The sequence below is a fragment of the Rhinatrema bivittatum genome, chromosome 3 (genome assembly GCF_901001135.1).
Source record: "Rhinatrema bivittatum chromosome 3, aRhiBiv1.1, whole genome shotgun sequence".
NCBI lineage: Eukaryota > Metazoa > Chordata > Amphibia > Gymnophiona > Rhinatrematidae > Rhinatrema > Rhinatrema bivittatum.
In genome coordinates this window covers 61,303,546-61,329,486 of record NC_042617.1, presented here as the reverse complement: position 1 = coordinate 61,329,486, position 25,941 = coordinate 61,303,546, and the positions used below count along the sequence as shown (strand labels likewise).

At 40.8% G+C, this 25,941-nt stretch overlaps 1 protein-coding gene across 5 annotated transcripts in view; it reads right to left on the bottom strand.

The window, feature by feature from the left end:
• EML4 (EMAP like 4) overlaps positions 1–25,941 on the bottom strand; it is a 422,649-nt gene that overhangs the window by 273,780 nt on the left and 122,928 nt on the right. The window contains exons 1-2 of one of the 5 annotated variants that reach the window (XM_029593312.1): positions 16,641–16,837; positions 12,260–12,456 (exon numbers count right to left, since the gene is read on the bottom strand). The exons of 3 other annotated variants lie outside the window; for them this stretch is intronic. Coding sequence is in view for 1 of the 2 variants with exons in the window: in XM_029593310.1 (XP_029449170.1) it covers positions 16,641–16,665 (25 nt within the window). In the remaining variant the exon portion in view is untranslated. Of the gene's footprint in view, positions 1–12,259; positions 12,457–16,640; positions 16,838–25,941 lie in introns of those variants that run through there. One more of the 5 variants, XM_029593310.1, reaches the window with a different exon arrangement.

Below are 25,941 nucleotides of genomic sequence, written 5' to 3'. Positions count from 1 at the left end.
AATAAATGCTCTCTAGCACAAACATCCATTCATACCCCAACCATTCAAACACACACATTAAAATTTCCCACCATATAATACACCATCCCCAGGTGATAATTTGGATTATACTGAAAGTGCAAAATATATAATCCACTTTAACATTTCAATATATTAGAACACCACAAACAATTTAAACTCTATAAAATCTTCTCATAGCATATTCCCACAATGAATTCTTTTCATTCCGGTATTCAAAATCAAAGTCGGCATCATCCGCTGGACCTATCCGACAAGGACTCCTTGTTTCACCCGTGCACTCCGGGCTTCATCAGGGAAATTCTCGCCAACAATCTGTTTCTTACTGCATTGTACACTTTTCACAGTCTGGAAACCTCAACCGCCGTTTTTTCAAAATATCATCTTTAATTCAACCAATCTTTCAAAATACTGGAATAAACAGCTTCAGATCCAATAATCCATTCCACTATTCCCGGTTACCATCAGCTTCACCCGGAACTGATGACACCACGTTCAAAATTATGTTCCTGCTGAAACATCAGCTCTTCTGTCACACAAATTATTGGATTGTGTTCTCTCAAAAACTTGGTAATCACCTCAATCAATTCCTCCTGTTTCTAGAAAACTTGATTTGAAATTCAGGTTACAAAAATCTATGGCCTATGGAGTAGTTCAACTTCCCCATGCATCAGTAGCGGTAGAATCAGCAATGAAGCGAGCAAAGAAAACTAAGCTCCATTCATCTACTCCCCCAATAAAGGACCACAGAATCCTCAATGAATATGCCAAGAAGTATTTTCAAAGCACAATGCTAATTTCTCATATACAACAGCATCAATTGTATATAGTTCAGTAACTCTATGAGTCCCTATAATTTTTAAAAACCCTTTCTTCTTTCAGAGACAGGACAACCAATTACGCCTCAGTCATTATATGACATGGAGGAAGGTCTGTATCATTTGCTCAGAACTGTATATGAATCATTTGAGACACCTTCCAGGAATTCAGCCAGGGCCAATGCGGCTCGGCATATAGCATGGCTCCATTCTAGCTCCATCAGATAAGATGTCCATGAAAAACTGGCTAATCTTCCTTGAATAGGAGATAATTTATTTGGAGAAAAATTCAAGGATACAGTGGCCCAATTAAAAGAGCAAAATGTAGCAGTTCAGTCCCTCTCGGGAACCTTAGATTCTCAAATGTCAGCATCTTTTTGAAGATGTCTCAGTCACAGCCAAATTCCCCAGTAGTGGGGGAGAATCCAGACTTATTTTTCAGAGTGAAGCAGAATCACATCAGATCAATGGGTACTTCAAATAGTTCCACAAAGGTTATCATCTAAACTTCCTTTCCCAACCTCCTCTTCCTCACCACATGGCCGCAATGAAGGATACTTCCCATCTACCTCTTCTAGAGCAAGAAATACAGATTTTGATTCAGCAGCAAGCAAGCCAATTGGTTCCAAAGAACAAAATCAATTCAAGGTATTATTCCCAACACTTCCTCATTCCGAAACGCTGACGGGGACTCCACCCTATTCTGGACCTAGATCCCTGAACAAGTACCTTCGGAAAGAGAAATTCAAGATGACATCCGTCATGTTAGTTCTACCTTTTATACAGCAAAACTATTGGATGCGTTCATTGGACCTCAAGGATGCATACACCCATTTGCCAATACATCCCTACTGTTGGTGGTTCCTGTGCGTCCAGGTGAACTCCAAACACTATCAGTACAAGGTTCTGCCCTTTGGACTTTCCTCCATTCCCAGAGTCTTCACCAAATGCCTGGCTGTGGCAGTAGCCCAACTAAGACATTTATTTATTTATTTATTTTAAGGCTTTTCTATACCGTCATTCGTAATCACATCACAACGGTGTACAAAATATGTTTAGAACTGTTTGACATTCACATATTCAAATATCAAGGTAAATAACACTAACACTGGGAAAAGTATAACTCATAAAACAAAACTTATTAAACAGCTAAAATGACTAAAACAATCATGAAAATAAAACTTAAAATCAAATTAATAATAGCTCAAACACTGCCTGCAAAAGCTCGCTCAAAAAGTCAAGTTTTTAGTCCTTTTTTAAAACTCCTGTAATCAGATTCAAGGCGTAACTCCGTTGGTAAAGTGTTCCATATGCTTGGGTCTGCAACAGAGATCACTCTTTCCCGTACTGAGATCAGATGAGCAGTGTTCACCGATGGAACAACGAGCAGACCCTTATTGGCGGATCTTAAGGATCTATGAGGTGTGAGCATTCGAATAGAAAAATTTAACCAATCAGAATTATGGGCATATATCGTCTTATGAGTAATACAGCATACTTTATAGAGAATTCTTTGGGTAATAGGCAACCAGTGCAAATTAATTAAGATTGGTGTAATATGATCATGCCTGTTACAATTTGTCAAAACCCATGCTGCTGTGTTTTGTTAACACTTGTAATGTTCGTAAAGTTGATTGTGGCAGTCCCAATAAAAGAGAGTTACAGTAATCTAAAGAGGTTAAAATAAGAGCCTGGAGAACAGATCGAAAATCATTAAAAATCTAATAATGGCTTCAGCCTTCTGAGTACTAAATGTTTATAATATCCATCTCTTATTTTTATTGAAATATGTTTTTTAAAATTTAGCTCACAATCAATTATTATCCCTAAATCTCTAACTGCATCGGCTAGATCAATTTTAACATTGTGCAGTATGGGATCAATTGTTTTACTATCAGATTTGTGTTTTCTTTCAAGAAGGATAATTTCAGTTTTTTTCCATATTAAAGGTAAGTTTCAAATGCATTAATAATTGTTTAATTGCAGAAAGATAAGTATTGATCTCTTTAAAAGTTTGTTCAATGGTATCAACTATAGGTACAAGAATCTGAATATCGTCCGCATAAACGTAGAAATTCAGATTGAGGCCGGTTAATAAATGGCAAACTGGGAGGAGATAGATATTAAATAGAGTTGCGGATAATGCTGAGCCTTGCGGCACCCCAGTGTTAAGCTCATATTTATCGGAAACAGACTCACCTAAGTTAACCTGAAATGATTGATTTTGAAGGAAGGATTCGGCTATTTCCTTATCTGGACAATTGGCTAATAGTTTCTCCTGATCATAATTTCTTATTTCATCAATTGGAGATGACAATCTCATGTCTAGAGTCTCTGGGTTTCCTTATCAACTACAAGAAATTGGTACTCCAACCGACTCATTCTTCAATTCATAGGAGCCAGGATAGACACTTAAATTAAAATCATATGTCAAACATGTAAGATAAATACTGCTGCCCTATCAATAGTTCTTTCATCAGTCGGAGGCAGAGAATACTGGCTCAAACTGCTCTGTGCTCAATGGATGAAGTAGTGATGTCATAGATTAAAAAAAAAATAAAAAATGTACTCTGCATCCAGCAGCTAGAAGAGGGACTAAACTCAATCATTTTGGACTGGTATAGCAAAAAGGAAAGGAAAGAGTTTTTCTAGGTGATTGAATTATAAATGTATATGAAAGATGTGCACATGGACATTATCTGAGCTTAAAGCCTTGATGACTGGTGCTACTGCTCACAAGTTTCAAACTTGTGCTAATTCAACCCCTTTCTTTTTCACTTCAGAGAAGTTATTTTCTCTGGCTGTACACCATAACACAAATACAGTATATAATAAATGCAGGTTGTGAATAAAGTACATGCATATAACTAATGTATGATTCAATTCTGAAATATTATATGTTAGACACCTCACATATTTGTACTTTAAAGGTAGGAAGAGCCTTGCTGAAAATGAGATGAAAGTAGTATTTCAGTGATTATAACTAGTTCTGCCCATGTTGATGATATGTACCAACATACATCAATGAGGCCTGTAAGAGGATTTCAATATGTAAACATAAGTTTCAGAAAGGCAGGCCAAGAAAATACACACATGCCAGATGGACCCCTTAGGATATTCTAGCTTTAACTATCCAAAAATTAAACTACTTCCTACCCATTCACTACTGAATAAAATCTTTTCCTTATTTTGCTTTTAAATTTTCTATGAGCGACAGTCACAGCGGTCCCCAGATGGGTAGTGGAATCTCAGTGAGCAAGCAGCTACTACACAAGGCATCAAAGGTTGAGTTGCCAGACGGGATGAGAAACCTATGCAAGAGGCAGTAGTAAATTTGCTCTGAAAGGAAAGGAATAAATCACTGATGAAAGACAGGAGACATTTATGCAAGTGGCTAACACTCTCCCGACTACATTCCAATCTGACAGGAAATAGCAGAAATTGCCTTTCATACCAATCTCTAAAAACAATCCACCTCCCTTTCCCCTTAGTAATGCAAAATATTCTTAAATCTGTCCCCACTACCGATTAGTCACCATACTGACAGATAACATTTCTGGATAAACAGAAAAGATTCAACATGACATAGAAGCTCATTTTAGCCATAGGTAGCAGCGTACTGGCACCCTGATGTAGTAAGATATGAGTAAAAAAAAAAAATGCGCTGAATATCAGTGCACATTTTCTTTACGCACATGCTAAGAAAAGAGTTAACTACCAGTGCAGTAAACTAAATGTATGCTAATGCATCCAGAGTTTTAAAAAGCAAGCTAACTCAAAAATATGTGCAAAAAGACATACTTAGCATGCATAAAACATGATTTATGCACAAATATAATAACATAAATCAAAACCAAGCAACTGTCAAACCCACAGCAATATTTTTACAGGGTGAGCAGCTTTCCTGATAATTTATACAATGCTGCTCTTTAACGTGCTTTGCTTTTGTACTTGGCTGTAGAAGCAGTCCCGCGCTTTTTCCCTACAGTCTGCATATCAGTACCCTGGACTGGAAAAGTCAGGGTCCAGCATTGGTTGTCCAATTCCCCCTTCCCCCGCCATCGAAGCAAACAGCATTGCTGCAGTTGTGACAAAATCATGTAAGCTAATTGGTTAAGGGTAGTAATACCCATGCCTTGTTAGGGATAGTAGCTGCCGCTCCTTGCTGGTTATCCCCCATGCACCTTTTCTTAATTTCCAACTCTAGCCTCTAGAGAGCCACAGTGTTTATCCCATGCCCTTCCAAATTTGTTTACTTCATCTTCACCTCCTCTATATTGAATAATGTGCAATACTGAGCCATTGGCTGGATAAATTTTTCTAACTAACCCCTAGATTCATCAAAATGCATTAACGCATGGATAACACCCGTGATAAGAAAAAGGGACATGTTTAGTGTAATTTTAGAATTACCGCACCACGCAATAACATACCGCTTTGCATCAATAGTATTGCGTGATGCGGTAAACTTTTTGTGCCCCGTGATAATTCCTATTTCACATCTTGTGCAGAAAGAGAGAGCGCGAGCACCTATCTACAAGGCCTTCAAAGTAGTAAAGTATTTATATCTCTATAGGAGGGCCATTTAAATGGCCGAAATGCAAGTCTAAACATTTATCGCAAACTAGCGGTACCCGGCCACGCGTTGCAGTGGCAGAGTCAGGTTCTTTACCCTCCCTCCCCCCTTCCTCTTGCTCATTTACCTCAGTCACTCATCCTCCTCCCCCTTGGTCACTCACCCCCCCTTCCCTCCCCTGTCCCCACTCCAACTCTCTCCCCTCACACTCACCTCTCCCCTCATTGTCACCTCCCCCCGCCTACTGCCTACCCTTCAGATCAGAAAACCTTTGTCTTTCTATTTCTGTGGGAACCCCCCCACCCCAAAAAAAAAACCCCAATCCAAACCCTTTAAATCAAATAATAACCCCCCACCCTCCTGCCCCCTCCCAAGACCTGGGAAATTAAAATTGTTGGTGCTACATGTGGTCTGTCCCTGGGCATCTGTGCGCATTATGTAGCCAAATAGGGGAGTGCCTAACCAAATTTACACTTCCAAATTTGTTTTGTGGTCTGGGGAGGGCTATTTTGCTGCGTTCCCGAGATCGTGCAAGTTTAGTGTATGTATTTGTGTGTGAACCTTCCCCCAAAAAACAACCCTATGAGAAAAGTTCTCTTAAACTAACCACCCCACACTCTCCTGCCCCCCTCCCCCAGCCCCGTGAAAAACAGTAGCCCCCCCTGCCCCCCCAGAGTTGCTGAATGAATGAAACCTGCCCCCCCTCGTGACCCCTCCCCAAGATGTTCGCAATAAATTCATTACCACCCCCCACCCTCCAGACCCCCCTGAGACCTGATAAAAATGTCAGTCGGTGGAGCGGGCATTCAGGAGCGGTCCGGGAGCGATGTATTGGTGTTGGTCCGTCGGCTGCTAGCACTGAAACGGATTCCGACGGCCCTTTCCCCTTACTATGTCAGTGGGGTGGAGCAATGGCCGCGGTAGGTCCTCTGACATAGTAAGGGCAAAGGTCCGCCGGCTGCCAGTCCTGAAAATGGCACAGAGGGGCCCTCGCCCTTACTATGTCACATGGACTACTGCCACCATTGGTGTCCCCGAGTGGCATAGTAAGGGAAAGGGCCATCGGCACCACGTTGATTGCTGGCAGCCGACGGCCGTAGTGCAGGAGATGTGTCCCGGACCGGTCCTGGCCCCCCACTGGAGCCTCCTTGACTTCTGTCAAGTTTTGTATGTGTTGTGAGGGCCTGAGAAGTAAATAAATTTGGCATGTGTGTGGGGGGTGTGAGGAGGGTGGTGGGTGTATTTTATCTGTAAAGGAAAGAGTTATCTTCTGGCGAAAAAAGTACACGAATGTGTTAAAATGGAAGTGAAACGTGGACCTGGACTGGTGAAATGATTAGTGTAGCGTGTTAGTGTAAGGTGTAACAGATGGCGCTTATATCCAGCAGATGTCGCTGTTTTCTGGAAAAAAATTTTAAACCTATTTTACCTGTCACAGGTGTGACATATCTGTAATGTAAGTACAGAAGAACCTTCCTGTATGTGAAATGAAGGTTGTGTCCACATTTGAAAGCAATCGGTTCAGTGGTTTCTGAGATTAGCGATTTTGTCCAAACTATTTAACATTTTTATTTATATAGATTGCATTATGGCCATTTTGGGCATGGTGTGATATTGCCCCTCATTTTAATAATTGCCACCAAACTCCTCCCTTATCCTGCCCCTTCCCGAAATTTGCATCCACGCCATGCGATAGCATTATTATTGCATACATTATGGTGTTAACACCATAATGCATTTTGATGAATGATCCTGTAACTTTGGTGGGATATTCAGCAGTACAGCTGCACTCTGCAGTACGACCAAAATTAGCTAGATGATAAATACTGGAGTTAGCCAGATAACTTATCTGGCAAACTTAACTCTACCCCAGAACATCCCCAGAAAGCCCCTATTTTATCTGACTAAATTTTAGCCAGATAAAAAATTTTCCATCTAAAATTTAGCCAGATAAGTGGCAGAAATATTCAAAAGTCGGCACTTATCTGGATAACCAATTTAGGAGCAGACTGGGAGGCAACTTTCCTACCCCCTACCCTAACCTCCTTTCCTCCCCACCCTCTAAATTGCCTCTTTTTTTATACCTTTTATTCTATAAGTTACTTTAAAATGCATGCAGCGCGCACAGGGCCCGGCCACATGCATAAGTGGTGATTTCTGCGCACGTGGACGATTTAAAATCCGGCTATTTGTGAGCTGCATCTCTGCTAGTGACTTTTCCATTTCTATAATGCCACATAGTAAGAAAAGGGCAAAGTAAAGTGTTAATGTATGATTAACACACTGTGAATATTACATTATTCTGTTTTCACATCAAAGAATTCTCTATATAGACCAACATTAGATGAAATTAACACCTATATAAGTCTCCAAACTAAGCTTGACTGGCCTGGTGCAGCAGAAGATTGTTGGGTTCCTTACCACATCAGGATTTTCTCCAGGTGCTAGTTCCATTGTGGTGTTTACTGGGAAGCAAGCGAGTGGCATCACACCAGATTTTCAAACGTCTTTAAGCCCTGGAACTCCAACAACACCTTTTCTGCAATGACGCAATTCACTGGGAGAGACTGAGCCAGTTTGTGGTCCACAGGAACCTGTGCTGGACTCAATGGCATTGGCTGGGGCAGCATTCCCCCCCTCCCCCCCCCCCCCACATACACAACACACACACACACAAGCATTGCGAGAGCTGGGATAGGAAGCGCAGCAGAGAGGGCACTGCTGCCGGGAGAACAATGAGTCTTGGTGGATGAAGGTGGAAATGGAGGTCCTCCTGTCCTGGCTTCTACACCTTTGTTTGGTGAATCAAATCCTTTCGGGGACTCCCAGCGAAGCAGGGTTGGGCAGCACTATTTATTGGATTAATCCGGTTAATCCTGATGTGATTACTCTGGACACTGTATGGGTAGCTCGTTTCTCCAGAAAAGTCTATTTCTTCTTTAGACTCTGACTTCTGATATTTATCAGTGATTCACGTTGCCGAGACTATAGTTACTACACAAAAGAGAAACTTGAAGATTTGGACAAGTGGGTTACCCAAATATAGAATACCCAGTTTAATTTAGTCCAAGGTGGTCTGGTGCATGCAAAGAAACTAGAAAATATGAAGAACTCTATTAGGTATTTAAATCTGAGTGTGTTGAATTTTCTAATGTGGACAATGTTTCGCCACTGGATCAGTTTTAAAAATATGTTGGAAATACTGAAGATTCTTTCTGAAGCAATTCCACCTATAGTCAAAGTATATTTTTTGCATATTGAGAAGAGAGGTGACTTATCCCTGGAGAATGTTCAAAGGGCAGTAGTTGGCTTAGATCTGACTGCTTTATTGGAGAATTTAGAAGAGACTCATGTGACTAATAGAGGCACCCTTCTTGTTTCCTTTATTTTTCATCAAGACAGATTTACTATTGAGATTATTTCTTCATAATAGGCATGTTTTATATTGTGGACAGAAAGTATGGATTTATCCTGATATTACTAGGTCTATACAAGATTGGAGGAAAACATTTCTAGCTATGCGCCAAGAACTTTTAGACTTTGGTGCACATTTTCTTGCTCATTTTCTATGGTAAATGTATTTTGAAATTGCATGTTAGATATGTGTACTTTGAACCTTCTCAATTGAGGTTTTTTCTGGATTTTTATAAATCACCAGTTGCTAGTGCTAACTAATTAGGTTGTCATGTTAAGTGATATATTATGTCGGTCTTTATTTGTTTTTTTCATATTTCTTGGTTTTCTCACTAGGATTATATTTTGGCTCCCCTTTTTTTCTTTACAAAGAGACGCCTACCAAAAACATTGTTTTTCTTTTTTTTTAATCCTTTTCTTGTTATTAATTTATTTGATGTTAATGGTATGCTTTAATTTCTGTAACAAGTCTTGTGTTACAGTTTGACATTTCATGAAAAATAAATTTAAAAAAAAAGGGCTATTACATCAATGTACTGCCATTCCACAGCAGGTTCTTAAAAGTTTACTTAATGATTGGTTAACTGAAAGAATGCAAATTCCTGTTCCAGTCATTATACAGAAAAGATCTCAATATGAACAGCACAATCCTTCAAATATATGCAGAATTCAGCATTTAATCGATGGGAGTTCCCTCAGCATCCAAACTTGGAAGGATGCATAGAAAAGTCCATTGACCTAATTAAACCATACCCAAATAACTTTTGTGGACAGTTTGGATAGCTCAATATACATGTATTTGTATGTTTTATTTATGAATTTACTATTTTAGGAAAGACAATGTACAAGGGTACATAAAAAAATGTGTTAACTCAGTCACTACATACAATACCCATTATTTGTGCAACCATTAAATAAATAATGTTTTCTGAAAGTTTTTATGTATACTTTTCCTTTCCATTTCTTTAGAAACTTCCTAGCAGCCTTACATAATAAGGCAGGCTCAAGGTATGGATTCAAGAGCAGCAATAAACTTATGTCGTTTTGCAGTGCAGAGTTCGAGCAGTTTTATTGGTCCTGAAGAAAACTGTGCTTATGCAAGCTGTCACATCTTTAATTGGACTTTCAAATACAATATAGTACACAATTTTCAAGTCCACACAGAGAGGGATCAGATACTCTTGAAGGGTCTTGCATTTGCTACATCTCTCAGGTAGCCAGAATAGGAAACTAGAAAAAAGTGGAATATATAATGAAGAAGAGTGTGATGGGGTTTAATGTTTTGGGTTTCTTTTACAAGAAGTTTTTCTAAATTAGATGAGTGCCTTAGTATAAACAGATATATATTTTTGGATGATTTCTGATTTTTTTATTTATTTATTTATTTTTTTTACTTCTTGATGGTGTTTTATTTTGGTTTTAAGAACCACCTATTAGTTTCTTTTTTGGAAGTATTTGTTTATTGATTTTTCCAGAGAGTAATTTTTCGATTTGTGACATGTAATATTAGTTGAGTAAGATCAACAGTGATATTAAGGTAAAATCTGTAAATCAAGAACTTCAGTTTTGCAAGTATGGAAGAAAGTATTTCCCTGTATCAATATATTATTGTATTTGGGGGACATACAAGAATCAGGTAAAATAACTCTAGAATCATATGTACTGAATATACTCAGGTTCCATAATAAATTGGAATTATTTCCTTTGAACACGCCAGAGCTATCCATATTACAATTGTTTCCTCTCAAAATGCAAAAAGATTGAGCTGGTCCTGTAGACCTGCAATGCCAAAGAGTGAAATTTGAGTTTTCACTTCAAAACGGCCAGTAATGCAGAACAAAAGTGATGCATTCAATTTCGAGAAGGAAAGGATGGAGGGAAATCATCTACTGCTACAGTAGTAAACCCTGCTGGATGTGGCACTGAGGGCAAGTCTCATAGGAGACCTCCTTCCAGCGCTTCTAGCCAGAAAGCAAACATCTTGCCTGGGCATGCTGTCTGGAAAGGGAGTTATCTAAAAAAGGGAAAAGTGGAGAAAAAAAGTTCATCATAAAATTAAGTACTTAGGTATACAGCCTTGCAAAAGTCTTTACACCTCTGTACATTTTACACATTCTGTCACCTAAAAATACAAAACAAAATACATTAAAAGTAAGAGTTTGTTTCACTAATCTACATACTATATGCTACATATTCATCATGAAAGAATAATTAAGGCAATATTCCATAAGTAATTTAGAATACAAAAAATTAAAATCTCCATTGCGCAAGTTTCACATGTCCTTGACAATACCTTCCACAGTGGGATAGAGGTCCATCAAGCTAGGTTGAGAGAACATTACACAAATCTCATCTTTGGGTGAGTTTTCTCACTCCGAGGGTCATCAAATGTTCAAGAGAGAGCCACTTCTGGGCTCTCTCTTGAACATACATCTCACATTGAATGTCAAAGTGGCCCCTAACCCCTACACTAATACCTAAACCTCACCTCGAGTTACTAGGTGGCCCCTCCCATAGAGATATAAATACCTATCTAGGGTCAGGGCATTATGGCTAGGCTCGCGCTTTCTCTCTCCCCTCCTTCCTGGTAGTAAATAGGGTCCCCCCAGTGGTTGTATGTAGGAAATACCACATTCTGGCACTTACCGCTAAGTGCGAAAAAGCGATAGCAATTTGCGGTAACTTAGCTCTTTGCATAGGTATTAGCGCAAATTGCGATAAGCTCCCTATTACCATAAAACATGCCCCTTTTCCCATCGCATGCAATATTTACCGCATTTTGATAAATCCAGGCCTTGGTCTACTGAAGAGAAAGCTAAGGCACTAACCAGTAACAGGTGTTATCTCTAGATAGAGTACAGAACAGCCACACAAGTGGGTAACATCATCTGATGGTATCAAGACAGAAAAAAGCTCTCTCAGAGCTCAAAAAAATCTAAAAAGTTATTTCTGGGCATGTGCGGACCTTCCTGCAAAGCCACCATTATGCGAGTCTCCTCAGTCATTATAGCAAGCTAACCTTCTACTCTAATGGGGGGAAGAATAGAATTGCGTTGCTGATCTGTCCTACTGTTTATAGAGAACAGAAATTACAGGTGAGCAACTTATCTTTTTCCTTGGACATGCAGAACAAGATTCAGCCACACCAGTATAAACTCCCAAGTTGAAGGCTACATGAATCAATAGACTTTGGAGAAAACATGCAACCTGCATTTTTTCCATCACTGGAGGGATAGTTAAATAATTAATTCAATAGACTTTTCAGAACTGTTTGGCTAAAACTGCTGTCTTGATAGGAAGCATTTTCCAAGCAGTAATGAGTAGTGAAAGTACATATGGAAGACCAGATGGTAGCTTAGCATTTATCTTCTATGGATGCAGAATGAAGATTCACTAAGGAAGCTGCTGTGGCCCTAACTTGACGGACTTTTACCTTAGATTGAAGGTATTTTCCTGATCAATTACAAGAGGTGCAATCAGAGATCCAAACTGAAAGAATCCTCTTTGTAACCGAAAGACTCAGACTGTGTTGAAGGCCAGAAACAGTTGTGAAGGCTTCCGAAATAGAACAACAAAGCCCTTCTGCATTCCAATTTTTGAAGAGTCTGTTCACCCTTATTGAGATGTGACCTTGGAAAAAATGTTAGTAAAACAATATAGATTAATTAAGATTAATTTGAGAGCTCAATTTAGGATGAGCATTCAAAACTACTTTGTTATGGAGAATCAGAGTATAAGAAGACTATGAACAAATTACAAGCCTTAATTTCACTCTCTGGGCATAAGTAACTGCTATCAAAAATAACATCTTTCCAAGAAAGGAATTTTAGTTCTGTTGTTGCCATAGACTCAAATGGTGCTTTCATGAGTTGAGCCAGAACCACATGTAGATCTCAAAGTGCAGGAGGATCTTTGATTGAAGTTTTAAGATTTAGGCTTTTCATGAATTGGGCAAATGTACATTGATGAGAAATAGAATTCCTTCCAAATTTTCATAGTACATTAAGATGAACTCAGACCACTTTTAAAACTGAATCTGATAGGCTTAGCAGATAATGAAGTAAGCGGAGGACAGGACATTTAAAGGGATCTTGGTGAAGGTAGGATCACCAGATAGTCAACCTTTTTCATTTGAAGTTGTAAGATCTTCTTGTTCAGCATAACAGCTCAGCATGTAGCCACAGAAACCAAATTTGCTGAGGCAATTAAAATCATTTGCCCCCCCCCTTCTCATTTTAATTTTTAAATTACCGCACCACATCGCATAGGTAGTTTCGTGGGCTGCGGCAAACCTTACACAGCTCGCAAACTGCCCGGGTGGGGGAGGGGGAAAAGAGAAAGAGAGAGATTGACTATTTATAAGTCCTTCATAGTACTCAACTATTTATATCTCTATAGGAGGGCCAGCTAATAGCTCAAGGTGAGGTGTTGGTTTAGGGGCTAGTTTTACATGCAGAGTGACACGTACAAACAGCGCAGTACACCGAGGTGAAGATTTGACATCATTTGGAGTGAGGAAAGTCTCACAAAATTGAGATTTCTGCTATGTTATCTTGCCCTAGCTTGATGGTATCCTGTTATAGCATCCATCAAGCTAGGGCGAGAGAACATAGTAGTAATCTCAACTTTGCAAGATTTTCCTCACTCCAAATGACATCAAATCTTCACCTCTGTGTACTGTGCTGTTCACACATCACTCTGCATGTAAAACTGGCCCCTAAACCACCAACACCACCTCACCTTGAGCTATTAGCTGGCCCTCCTATAGTGATATAAATAGTTGAATACTGTGAAGGCCTCCCCAGAGGCGCTTGCTCTCTCTCTCTTTACTCCACTCCTCTCCTTCTCCAAGCCCAGAAATGGCCTAAATGCAATTTGCAATAAATGTCAAGCATATCACACAGCTAAATGCCAAGAAAAAAAGGTGTAGTTATTTCTTGCATTAAAACCGTGCGATAGCATGCGTTATGTTATTGCACAGTGCGATATTGACCCTCATTTTAATTAATCCCTCCCAAATCCCGCGCCTTCTAAAAATTTGCATTTGCGCCGTGCAATAACACATTTATCGTATGTGTTATGGCATTAACGCCTTATCACATGTGTTAACACCATAACGCATTTTGATGAATGACCCTGTTAGTCTATTTGATTTCTGATCCCTAGGGGAGAGAGAGCTCATAGAAAAATCTTTTATGGACTTGCCCAGCTCCAAATCTTGCAGGCTTGATGACAAAATTGGAAAGCTTATTCCTTTTTACTTGTTTATACAGAATATGGCTACTTAGTTTTCCATATGGACTAACACTATCTTTTTCTTTAGCCACAGATTAAATATTTTGAGAGCATTGAAGATGGCTCTCAATTCTAAATGGTTTGTTTATAGTAACTTTTCTTCTAGTGATCAGACTCCTTATAAGGATAGAATGTTTAGATAGCTTCCCAGCCTCTGTAGTTAAAAGTCTCTTGAATTTGAGGATGGTGAAAATACTGACCTCTGAAGAGATTTAAAGGATCTAGCCACCATGCTAGGGAATGCCTGAGTTCTGGATATCTTCATTTGGTGGAAAAGAGGTTGCAAATGCTGGTTCAATTGAGACTTTAGGTGCCATCGTGCTCAACTTGTTTCAAGCTTGAAAGGTTCAGGATTATATGCATCAAGTCATCCATTGCTCCAACCATGTGACAGGGGCCGACCAATGGCACTGGTAGCCCCTGTGACCTAGTAAGGGCAAAGGGCCATCGGCGCCATTTTGATTACTGGCAGCCGACGGCCAAAATGCAGATCGCTCCCGGACCCCCGCTGGACCACCAGGGACTTTTGGCAGGTCTTGATTGGGGGGGGGGGGGGGGGGGTCAGGAAGGTGAGGGGTTGTAGTTAATTAAATTTAAAGGGTTGGGATGGGGGTTTTTTCTCACAGAAAGAGAACGATAAAAGTTTTCTGATCTGGGGAGTGGACCAAAATGGCCCTCAGACCCGAAAACGAAATGGGGACAAAAAAATGTTTATGCACTCCCCTAATTTGCTCCATAAGACGCACAGGAACAGAGGCAGTTTAGCACACCATTTTTTTTTTTTTTTTTTTTTTTTTTTTAACTTTTCCCCCTCTGAATTTTAGGTGCATCTTATGGTAGGTGCGTCTTATGGAGCCAAAAATACAGTATCCATGGATTGGAAAGAAAACTCAGCACCAAGAAAGGATGAATATGTATCTGACAATGCCACTTGAGCATTGAAGATATAAAATAAGAGGCATTCAACAAAAATGTTTAAACTGTGGTTTCCCTGAATAAGTCATGCTCGCTAACTGAGAAATACAGAACTTAATATGGCAACGCACCATTCAGAGCAAAAATACCTCTTTCCTATGCATAATGAACGTGCATAATGAACGTGCATAATGAAGGGTATAAAGATTTGTACTTTGGGCATTGGATTAAACTTTACCATTTTGCTTATGACCTGTTTTTGCTGATATGTCAATTTAACTTATTACGCAAACTAAATAAATTCCAAAGACTGAATTGTCTTCCAAAAAGTCACAGTGATAATTTTGTTTATTTGATTTATATTCTGCTTGTCAGGCACTTCAATGTGGATTACATTCAGGTACTGTGGGTATTTCCCTGTCTCTAATGGGTTCCCAATCTAAATTTGTACTTCAGACAATGGAGGGTAAAAGTGATTTGCCCAAGGTCATAAAGAGCAGTAACAGAATCTGAACCCTGGTTTCCCTAGTTTACAGCCACTGCTCTAACCACTGTGACTAGGCTACTTCTCTACTCCGTCACATTATACAGTGCCTTACTGCTTAACATATATATTAGCATTCTATGAATAAAATTCAATACAATCTACTGTAAAATACTAGCAAAAGGTTCTAAAAGACTTGTCCCATATTCGGTTTTCCAAACACTAAACAGCAGACACGTTTGCTTCTCTATACAGTAAGCATCCCTATTTTTTTCTATTCAGTCTGGGGATCCATGATCATAAAGTTCTAGAATGATTTTTTTGTTTGCATTCACCCAAAGAGGTGATCTTTAGTGATCTTTGTTTCTGGCTAAAAAGCTCATAAAATGTTAAAGGATCTTAACTAGTTAATGCTCATACTTAAGCAAAGATCTGTCTGTAGTTTTACTTCACTGATCAACCCTGTGAATATGTTTTTATACTCCATTAACTTACAGAAATAAGGCAGTATGCAAAACAGTGAAATCCACACATATTTTCACCTGACACTGGTACCTGAGAGCATTTAGCAGTCCATAATTTACCTCAGAATATATAGATAATGAAAGGTTTTGCCCTAATTTGAGCATATGGTAAACTTGTACAAATCAGTCATCAGAAGGCTAAATTATCATTTTGGGAAACCATACACACAAAATGAATATCAATCTAAAATCAATCTAATATAAGAAGTACAGTGAGAATATGCACAATTTAATATTTTGTAAAAAGTCCACCATTAAAGCAAGGTCAATTAATTTGTTTTGCAGTTTTCAATATTAGTTTTAGGGCAGCAGCAAAGTCAAAAAGATATAACAAAAACATCTATGCCTTCTTTTAAAATGAAAACAGATGAGTAATACTCACTTCAGTTTAAAACACTTCCAGTGTATCTTTTAATACAGGCAACCCATATTCACATGATCCACACCACAGATACTATCGATGCACAAGATAAAATTCTAAAAGAAAAGTGAAAGACAACCTCCTCCCCTCCCCCTTGATCATTTGAAAATTGCTTAAGCTATAACAAAACAACTAATTGTCCATTATTAAAATAGTGCTGGCAATGTATCCTTACCAGGGTGGCTGGGCACAGATTCCATTTATGCTGTTGCAAATCCAATTACTGCCCGTAGAAAATTTAAAAACGCCTTGTAGCCTATTCAAACTACTGCAAACTCCTTTGCTCACTCACTGCAAAGTCTGCATTTTGCAGTTTTTGTTTGTGCTCTTAGGGAAGAAATTGAACGCTTTGCTTCAGAACAGCAACACATGCTACCAGCAAAGGTTAGACCTGAATAATTGAAACTACTTGGCTGAGGTGTGGCCACTGAAACCTGACATAGCTGCCTCACGTGATTTCAACTTTGGCAAACAGTTTCCTGAATGCAAACAAACCTAAAACTAGCTTGTGCTTCTTTGTTGCAGCAAAATCCAATGGAGGCATTTCTGAATTCAAAGTCACCCAGAGAACGAGAATGTTATGTGTATGTGCATGTGTGTCAGTCACAACCAGTTTGTTATACTTCATTTTAAATTAAAACTGAGAATATCAAAGTAAGTAAGTAGCACGTTGAGCTTTCACAGTCTAACTCATCTGCCAGGTGGCATCATCGTCATCTTTTGTGTCACATTTTTCCAACTAGGGAGTACAAAGCCTGTTACAGTGGATCAACATTTACATTCTTAATGCCTCAAATAAAGGCACATGGGCAAAACAATATAGTATCAGTAAAACCAAACACACAGAGGGAAAAACTGCTAAATTGTAAACTGGATCTGTACCTACTAATCATTTGACAATTCTTCTTCCCTAACTTCTATGATAATTAAAGCTTTCTATAAGCACAGTCATTAAACAATACCTTTTCAAAGATTGGCCAGTGAACTGAATGCTGCTGAACTATTTTGGAAAAAGGCCAAAGAAAGGGGGTTAAATTACTGATAATCAGGGAAAATATATTAAGAGAATGACAAATTTTCATCTGCTTATGCATAAATGATTTCTCTCTTTACTAGTTCTGGTGGCTGCTTAGATTATTACAAAGCTTGGTGGTAAAACCGCTGGGGCAGAGGAGGGATTGCAGCTGGGTGCTGGATTAAGTTCAAAAACATCTATACTAATCCACCTACCCAGCATGATAGTGGAATGAGAGATGAAGATTACGAAAATTGACCAGGACAAGGCATGATATCGTGGTCAAGGCTGGTAGATGAGAAACAGCCTTAGCAGTGTAAACCAGATTTGTGGATAAGGGAATTGCTCTCTGCCATCATCTACCCATGTTACTATGAATTTGTAAATAATTATTATTATGCAGTATCAGATGCCAACTAAGTTGTGTGACATGCCTAGGGTACTTGCTGTATGAAGGCTGCTAAAAACACAAACCCATTGGGGTCAGATTAGTGCCACTGTTTTTGTTTTGTTTTTTGTTTTTTTTTATTTAAAAATGTATCAAAAAGTTTAACAAAGAACTGCAGAAAACATTGAAGAACACCGGCTGTGAATGTAATAATGCACACGTTTCCAAAATAAGAGCACAGAAGCCTAATGGAAAAAAGCTACACGGGGCAAAGCTCCATCTCTGTTGCCACGGCCTGTATTTTTTACAGTAAGAATACATTTCATTAAAAATTATAAGAATGCCAGTTGCTACAAATAAGAAAAATAAATACCAAAACAGCCTTGTAACCTGGAATTGTTTACTTTCTAATATTTTTATTTGCTTATAACCTTATAAAACATGCATAGATGCTAAGGGGCAGATTTTCAAGGATTTACGTGTGTAGGGGGGTTACGCGCACTGGGCCTAATTTCAAAAGGCCCGGCAGCACGCGTGTAAGTCCCGAAGCTTGAAAAAAGGGGCGGGGAATGGGTGGGGCCGGAGCCTCCAGGCACAGCGTCCATTTGGCGTTGTGTCCGGGATCGCGGGCCGGCCATTGGCCGGCATGCACAACCTACGCCTGCCCAGAGGCAGGCACAACTTATAAAAGTTGGGGGGGGGTTAGATAGGGCAAGGTGGGGGGGGGGGGGGGAAGGAAAGTTCCCTCCAAGGCTGCTCCAATTTCGGAGAGGTCTCAGAGGGAACAGGGAAAGCCAGTGGGGCTCCCCTAGGGCTTGGCGCGCGCAAGGTGCACTAGTGTGCACCCCCTTGTGCGCAGACCCCAGATTTTAAAACATTCGTGCGGCTACACGCGCATGTTATAAAATTGGGCGTACATTTGTGCACACTGGGTTGCGCGCACAAATGTACGCCCACACGTATGTATTAAAATCCGGCTCTAAGGGAATAGGGATAGCTTTTCTTTGTAGTAACAGTACTGCAGGTTGCAGGGATGGGCACAAGCAAACATTTCTTTTTGTAATTCTGGAAACATATAGACTTTTGTTCCAATTTTCAGTCATAAACGCCTTCATTTGTTTTAAATTTTTTACTTCTTTATCCCACATTATATTTCAAAATGGTCACTCATATCACTACTAAGCATAAATTATAAACAAAAATCACTTCATATCAAGCTTACAGTGGTTCTAACAGCGTTTCGGCATCCACATATGCAGCCGTGACCACCTTCTTAATCCAGTAAGCTATAGTAGCCAACTAAGCTGTTTCAACCTGCTTCCTTTCACCATGAAGGACAAACGGGTGATCCATCTTACAGAAAGGTTCAGAAACCTCCAGGTACCATACAACATGTCTCCTGACATCCAAGGTATGCAAGAGGCAATACTCCTCTGCATCCTTGCCCTTATCCAAGGATGGCAAAGAAATGGACCGATTTAAGTGAAAATCTAAAATCACCTTAGGCAAGAAGGAGAGAACAGTACAAGGTTGTATCACTCCAGGAGTCACCCAGAGGAATGGCTCCTGGCAAGACAAGGTCTGCAGCTCGGAAATTCGATGGGCAGAATATATCACCACCAGGAACACAGTCTTCAAGGTCAACTGCTGCAAGGAAAGATTATGCAGTGATTGAAACGTAGGGCCCGCTAAAAAATCCAACACCAGGTTAAAACTCCATAATAGAACCAGTAACTTCAAGGGAGGCCAAAGATGCTTCACTCCCTTAAAAAATAATGGGCCACATCAGGATGAGAAGACAAGGAGTCACCATTCACCTTTAAAGAATTAAGGGCCAATCCTTTATCTAACCCATCCTGTAAAAACTCCAAAATAAGCAGAATCTTAACTGAATGAGGAAGAACACTGCGATCCTCACTCCAGGCCTCAAACATTCTCCAAACCCATATATAGGCTAAGGAAATAGAGAACTAACGAGCGCGGAGCAAGATGGTAATCACTGCAGAAGAATATCCGTGCTTCAACAGGTGAGCCCTCTCAAGGACCAAACCATAAGACAGAACCAAGTCGGATTCTTATGAAGAACCGGTCCCTGCCGAAACAGATTCGTGTGCAGCGGATGACGAAAGGGGGTCTCCACCAGGAGTCTTCAGAGATCTGTATACCACAGGCATCTGGGTCAATCTGGTGCCAGCAGGAGTACCATCCCCCTGTGGCCTTCGATCCTGCAAACTAACCTGCCCAACAAGGGCCACGGAGGAAAGACATAAAGCAGCTTGTCTTCCAGCCAGACCTGTACGAAAGCATCTATGCCCAGGGAAGTTGCCAGCAGGTCTAAGAATGGAAGGCCCCAGCAAGCAACTATCAACTGAAACGCTTTGTCCGACAACACCCATTTTCCTGGGTCGACTCTCCCTGCTGTGTATGACTGCCCTTATGTTGTCTTTTCTTGCAATGTGAGAGGCCGAGATCATCTGTAGATGTCCTTCCGCCCATTCCATAAGTTGGTCTATTTCCTGCGACAATTGATGGCTCTTGGTGCCTCCCTATCAATTGATGTAGGCCACCGTCATTGCGTTGTCCAACATCATTCGGACAGCTTGACCCTGCAGTCTGTGGCTGAACTGCAAGCATGCCAACCGGACTGCCTGGCCTTCCAGGCGATTGATGTTCAGAGAGACTCTTCTGCATTCCAACTCCCTTGAGCCATCACCACCTGACAGTGAGCTCCTGAACCCTAAAAACTCATCTGCTGTGAGTATCAATCAGTCCAGGGAGGTCAATGAAACACCCTTTCTCAGATGAGCCTCCTGCAACTACCACTGGAGGCGAGAGCAGACTTCCATTGGCAAGTGGAGCTGAACCGAATAGTCCTGAGACTGCATGTTCCAACAAGACAGCAGTGAGTGCTGAAGAGGACACATATGTGCCTTCACCCATGGCACCACTTCCAAGGTTGCTGCCATCAAACCAAGCACCTGAAGATAGGACCACATCCACCATCTGCTGGAGACAGAGAATACTGGCAGGCTGGTGTCACTGCAGGAGTATATAAATTGAGATGTCAGCTTGCTCAGACTCCATTTTCTGGCAGGACAGCATAACCCACTGGTCCTGAGTTCATCTGTCTACATGCTAGGAAATGAGCAATTGCTACTCATGTGGGTTCCTAGCTACCCAGTGTAATGTTGCCTGGTCAAGCACAGTTCTCTTGTATGAGTTGTGACTGGATATCCTGATGAACAGTACTGAATCCACCACTTTTCATTTTTTGGCTTTCCTCTAAGCTTGCTCCCCTCCACCTGCATTTCCAATATCTTCTTGATACTCCTCGTGACTTTGGGCAAGTCACTTTATCTCCCATTGCCTCAGGTATCCACACAGACTGTATTCTGTTTGGGGCAGGACCTTATTTTATCTGAATTTTAATAATATTTTAAGTCACTTTGTATATAGAAAGGTGGGCCAAACAAATATAAAATTTGTGTAACTCTTCTCTTTCTTCTACTTGTCCAAGCCATAGCAGTCTGCAATCTCAGACATCTTCATCAATGGGCACTCATCAGCCAAACAAGTTAAAAATACACTTATTGCCCTGAAAAGAAAATCTGTAGTTTTTAAGTGCTTTTTAGTATATTTATATGTATAAATGATTTGGAAAAGGTAACAGTGTGAGGTGATAAAATTTGCAGATGACAAAATTATTTCAAGTAGTGAAATCACAAGGAGATTTTAGGAAACTGCAAGAAGACCTTGCAAGAATGGAAGATTAGGCATCCAAATGGCAGTTGAAATTTAATGTGGACAAGTGAAAAGTGATGCATATGAGGAAAAATAACTGACACAGTAGTTACTTGTTAGGTTTCATATTAGGTGTTTACCAGCAAGAAAAAGATCTGGGCGTTATAGTGGATAATACTTTGAATTCCTTGCCTCAGTGTACGGCAGCAGTTAAAAAAGCAAACAATGTTAGGAATTATTAGGAAAGGAATGGAAAATAAAAACAGAGAAATGGCATAATACTTTTGTATTACTCAATAGTGAAACTGCACCTAGAATACTGTATGCAGTTCTGGTCGCTGCATTTAAAAAAAAAATGTAGCTGAACTGGAAATGGTAGACAGACAGACAAAGGTGACCAAAATGATGAAGGGAATAGAACTCCCTATGAGAAGAGGCTAAAGTTAGGGCTGTTCAGCTTGGAGAAGAGATGGCTGAGTGGGGGAATGGGTAAATGTGAATCTGTTATTTACTTCTTCATAAAATACAAAAACTAGGCGACATGCCATGAAGTTAGTAAGTAGCGCATTTAAAACAAATCAGAGAAAATTCTTTTTCATTCAATGTACAATTAAAATCTAGAATTCATTGCTGGAGGACGTGGTAAAGGCAGCGAGCGTAGATGGGTTTAAAAAGGTTTGGACACATTCTTGGAGGATCTTCTTGGCGTTTGGGTAATTGCCAGGTTCTTGTGGCCTTGTTTGGCCTCTGTTGGAAACAGGATGCTGGGCTTGATGGACCCTTGGTCTGACCCAGCATGGCAATTTCTTATGTTCTTATGTTATTAACCAGATAGACTTGAGAATAGCTACTACTTATCCCTAGGCATTAACAATATGGGGTGTATGTACTATCTGAGATCCTGCCAGGTACTTGTGATCTGAATTGATCACTGCTGGAAACAGGACACTGGGCTCAAGGGACCCTAGGTCTGACCCAGTATGGTAATTATTTTTTTTATATAACCTCAAAATTAATAGTTTAAAATGGAAACAAAAATCAACCACAACTTACAAATGGGAGCCTTACTACTACAATATTAGTGCTAATATGCTGCATTGTATTCTGTCTATCACAGCTTAGCTTGCATTGAGCAGAAATTCATTTATACAAGACAGGTAATTTTCAAAGAAGTTACACATATAAATGCAACATATCATAGCAATTTTCAAAAGTCCAATCAAGCACTTACTTGTGTAAAACCTATCGACAATTCAATGCCATATATTGTAGCAATTTTCAAAAGCCCACTTACATGTGTAAAGTGCATTTACATGTGTAAAACCCAGTTTTAAGCATGTAAATCCTTTGAAAATTATCTCCATAGTGAGCAATGACTCTGGATAGATTATTATAAATGGAACTGTTATGCATTCCATCACAAGCGATTAGAAAAAAGTTTAATTAACATATCACTAATATGTACAAATACATCCAGTCCAGAATCAAGCACATTATTTTGGTCTGCAGTAACTTTCCAGAACCATTTTGCAATTGATACACTTTCAAAACACATTTGTTGGTAGCAGTTCCTTTTGTGCCTTTACTGGAAATCCAGCCACATGCAAAAGAAAGGAAATGGCACACTGTTCATTATTGGGATACTTTCCAAGCAATAAGAACAGTTGAAAAAATGTTTACCAAGGGTTAAGCTCTAACAGGTGTGAACAAATGTTTTACTTTATTTCTGATTTCCCTTTCACCTACTAACGTATAATTAGAATGCTTAAAAGCAGCAGGTTTCAATTTCTAAACAGTGTATTTAACATGTATGGACAAAGTGGATGCAAACCACAAAATATTTCTTGCCCCATACAAAGCTTTCAACACAACACATTCTAGGACAACTGCAGCAACAAAATCTTCACTGTTAAGAATTTTATCAGAGTCCTTTTTAATTATATTTTAAGACATGGTTTAAAACTCACAAGGATTTCTGGATAGCAAAAGAATCTGGAAGCAAATTAGTTTATGGTCATTTTCTCCTTTCATTCGCCCAGGAGAACAATTGTCAAAGCAATCTGGTTGCATTAAAATGGATTAACACACCTAGACTACCCTGTTTGAAAATTGCCATTCTCAGTCCATCTAAAAATGCATGCAGGCACAGCACATGTATTTTCAACTAAATTGTAAGACAATATTCTCAGAGATGTTTTTAGGCTGGGGGGAGGGGAGGAGGTGAGACAGGGAGTATAACAACCATAGATAACATTTTCATAACTATCTGAGCTATTTTGCCCTCCTTGACTACCTGCACAAAACAGCAAGACCCAAATATGTTGGCACATTTAGGGGCGGATTTTAAAACATTTACGGGCGTAACCGGTCCTGCGTGCGCCAATCCTATTTTATAAAGGCCCGACAACGCGCACAAAGCCCCGGGACACATGTAAGTCCTGGTGCGTTTCTGAATGGGCGATCAGGGGGCTGGTCGCGGGCGGAGTTGAGGCCAGAGGATGTGGTTAGTGCAGTTAGTATAGCTGTGTTTAAAAAAGGATTGGATAAGTTCTTGGAGGAGAAGTCCATTACCTGCTATTAAGTTCACTTAGAGAATAGCCACTGCCATTAGCAATGGTAACATGGAATAGACTTAGTTTTTGGGTACTTGCCAGGTTCTTAAGGCCTGGATTGGCCACTGTTGGAAACAGGATGCTGGGCTTGATGGACCCTTGGTCTGACCCAGTATGGCATGTTCTTTGCAGCTCGGCCGGCGCACGCAACCTACGCCTGCCCAGAGGCAGGCGCAACTTATAAAATAAAGGTTAGGGGAGGTATAGGTAGGGCTGGGGGGGGCAGGTTAGGTAGGGGAAGGGAGGGGAAGATGGGGGGGCGGGCGTGGAAGAAAAGTTCCCTCTGAGGCTGCTCCGATTTCGGAGAGGCCTTGGAGGGAACGGGGAAAGCCAGCAGGGCTCCCCAAGGGCTCGGCGCGCGCATGGGCACCACCTTGCGCGCGCTGACCCTGGCTTTTATAACATGTGTGCGGCTGCGTGCGCATGTTATAAAATCGGGCGTACATTTGTGCGCGCCGGGTTGCGCGCACAAATGTACGCCCTTGCCTAGGTATTAAAATCCGGCCCTTAGTGCATTGGGATGGTAACTTTTAAAATCGGCACGCAGATACACACATGCAAGCGTGTATCGGCCCACGCCCAGGGACGCAGCCATTTTACAACAATCATGCGTATATGTTGTGATGTAGTGCAGCGCTGCCGGAGGGGCAGGAATGGATAAGATACCATAAGGTGGCTAGTAATACTAGAGCCAGCCAGCAGGGGGAGCAGGTGAAGGCGAGAAACTACAAATCCCAGGTTCCTAGAACCACCACCTGACCTGTAGGGAGAGCCTGGAGGAGAGCAGGTGGCAGACTTGGGCTAATGAGTCACACAGGTGAGCCTAGGGAGCTAGAGGAAGAGGGCGTGCCTAGGTAGCGGCAGTGGCCAGAAAAAGCCAGTGCCAGGAAGCAACAGGAGGGAAGGAAATGGAGGTAGGTTCCAGGGGAGAGGAATCCTCCAGCTGCCTCATGGGTACAGCCTAGCCAGAAAAGGGAAACTGATAACCTGTACCCTAAGGGAAGTTAGGGCAGGGGTGTTTGCTGGTGAACTGGAGAGCCGGGGGGGGGCTCAAACAGTACCTTTGATCCAGCACCTGTGTTAAGGGGTGTTTGCTGGTGAACTGGAGAGCCGGGGGGGCTCAAACAGTACCTTTGCTCCAGCACGTGTGCTAAGGGATTAGAATGCTAGAGAGCGGGGGCAGGGTCATTTGTGCAGCTCCTGAGGTGACGGAGCAAGTGTACTAGACTCAGCTACTTTGCTTTATAAAAATACTTTGAGGAACCTTTCTCTCTCTGTGTTATCTTTGGGGGTTGGGGGACTGCTTCAACCCCACTCCATACAAAGAGAACCCAGAAGCCCAGCAAAACCAGGGCCGGTGGAGACCTGAACCCAGGGAGTCCTGTGAGACTGGGGACTCCAGGGATATCCAGGACTCACGAGGGGCCTGAATCGGAGGCAGCGGAGCGGCACCCAGGGCAGCACGGGCGGTGAGCCTTCACAATGTGCACGTTATAAAATAGCTTAACCATGCACATGTGTGCACAATTATAAATGGGTCCGCCTATGTGCGCAAATGCTGCTTCTACCACATAAGTGGAAGGATTTTAAAAGACATGCTCGCCAACACCATTACCAGTTTTCCCAGTTCATTATCAATTTGCCCAGGTAAGAGATTTGACTTCCAAACCCCCTTAGTTTAATAACCTTCCATCTCCCCTGTTATCCCCAACCTTTAAAC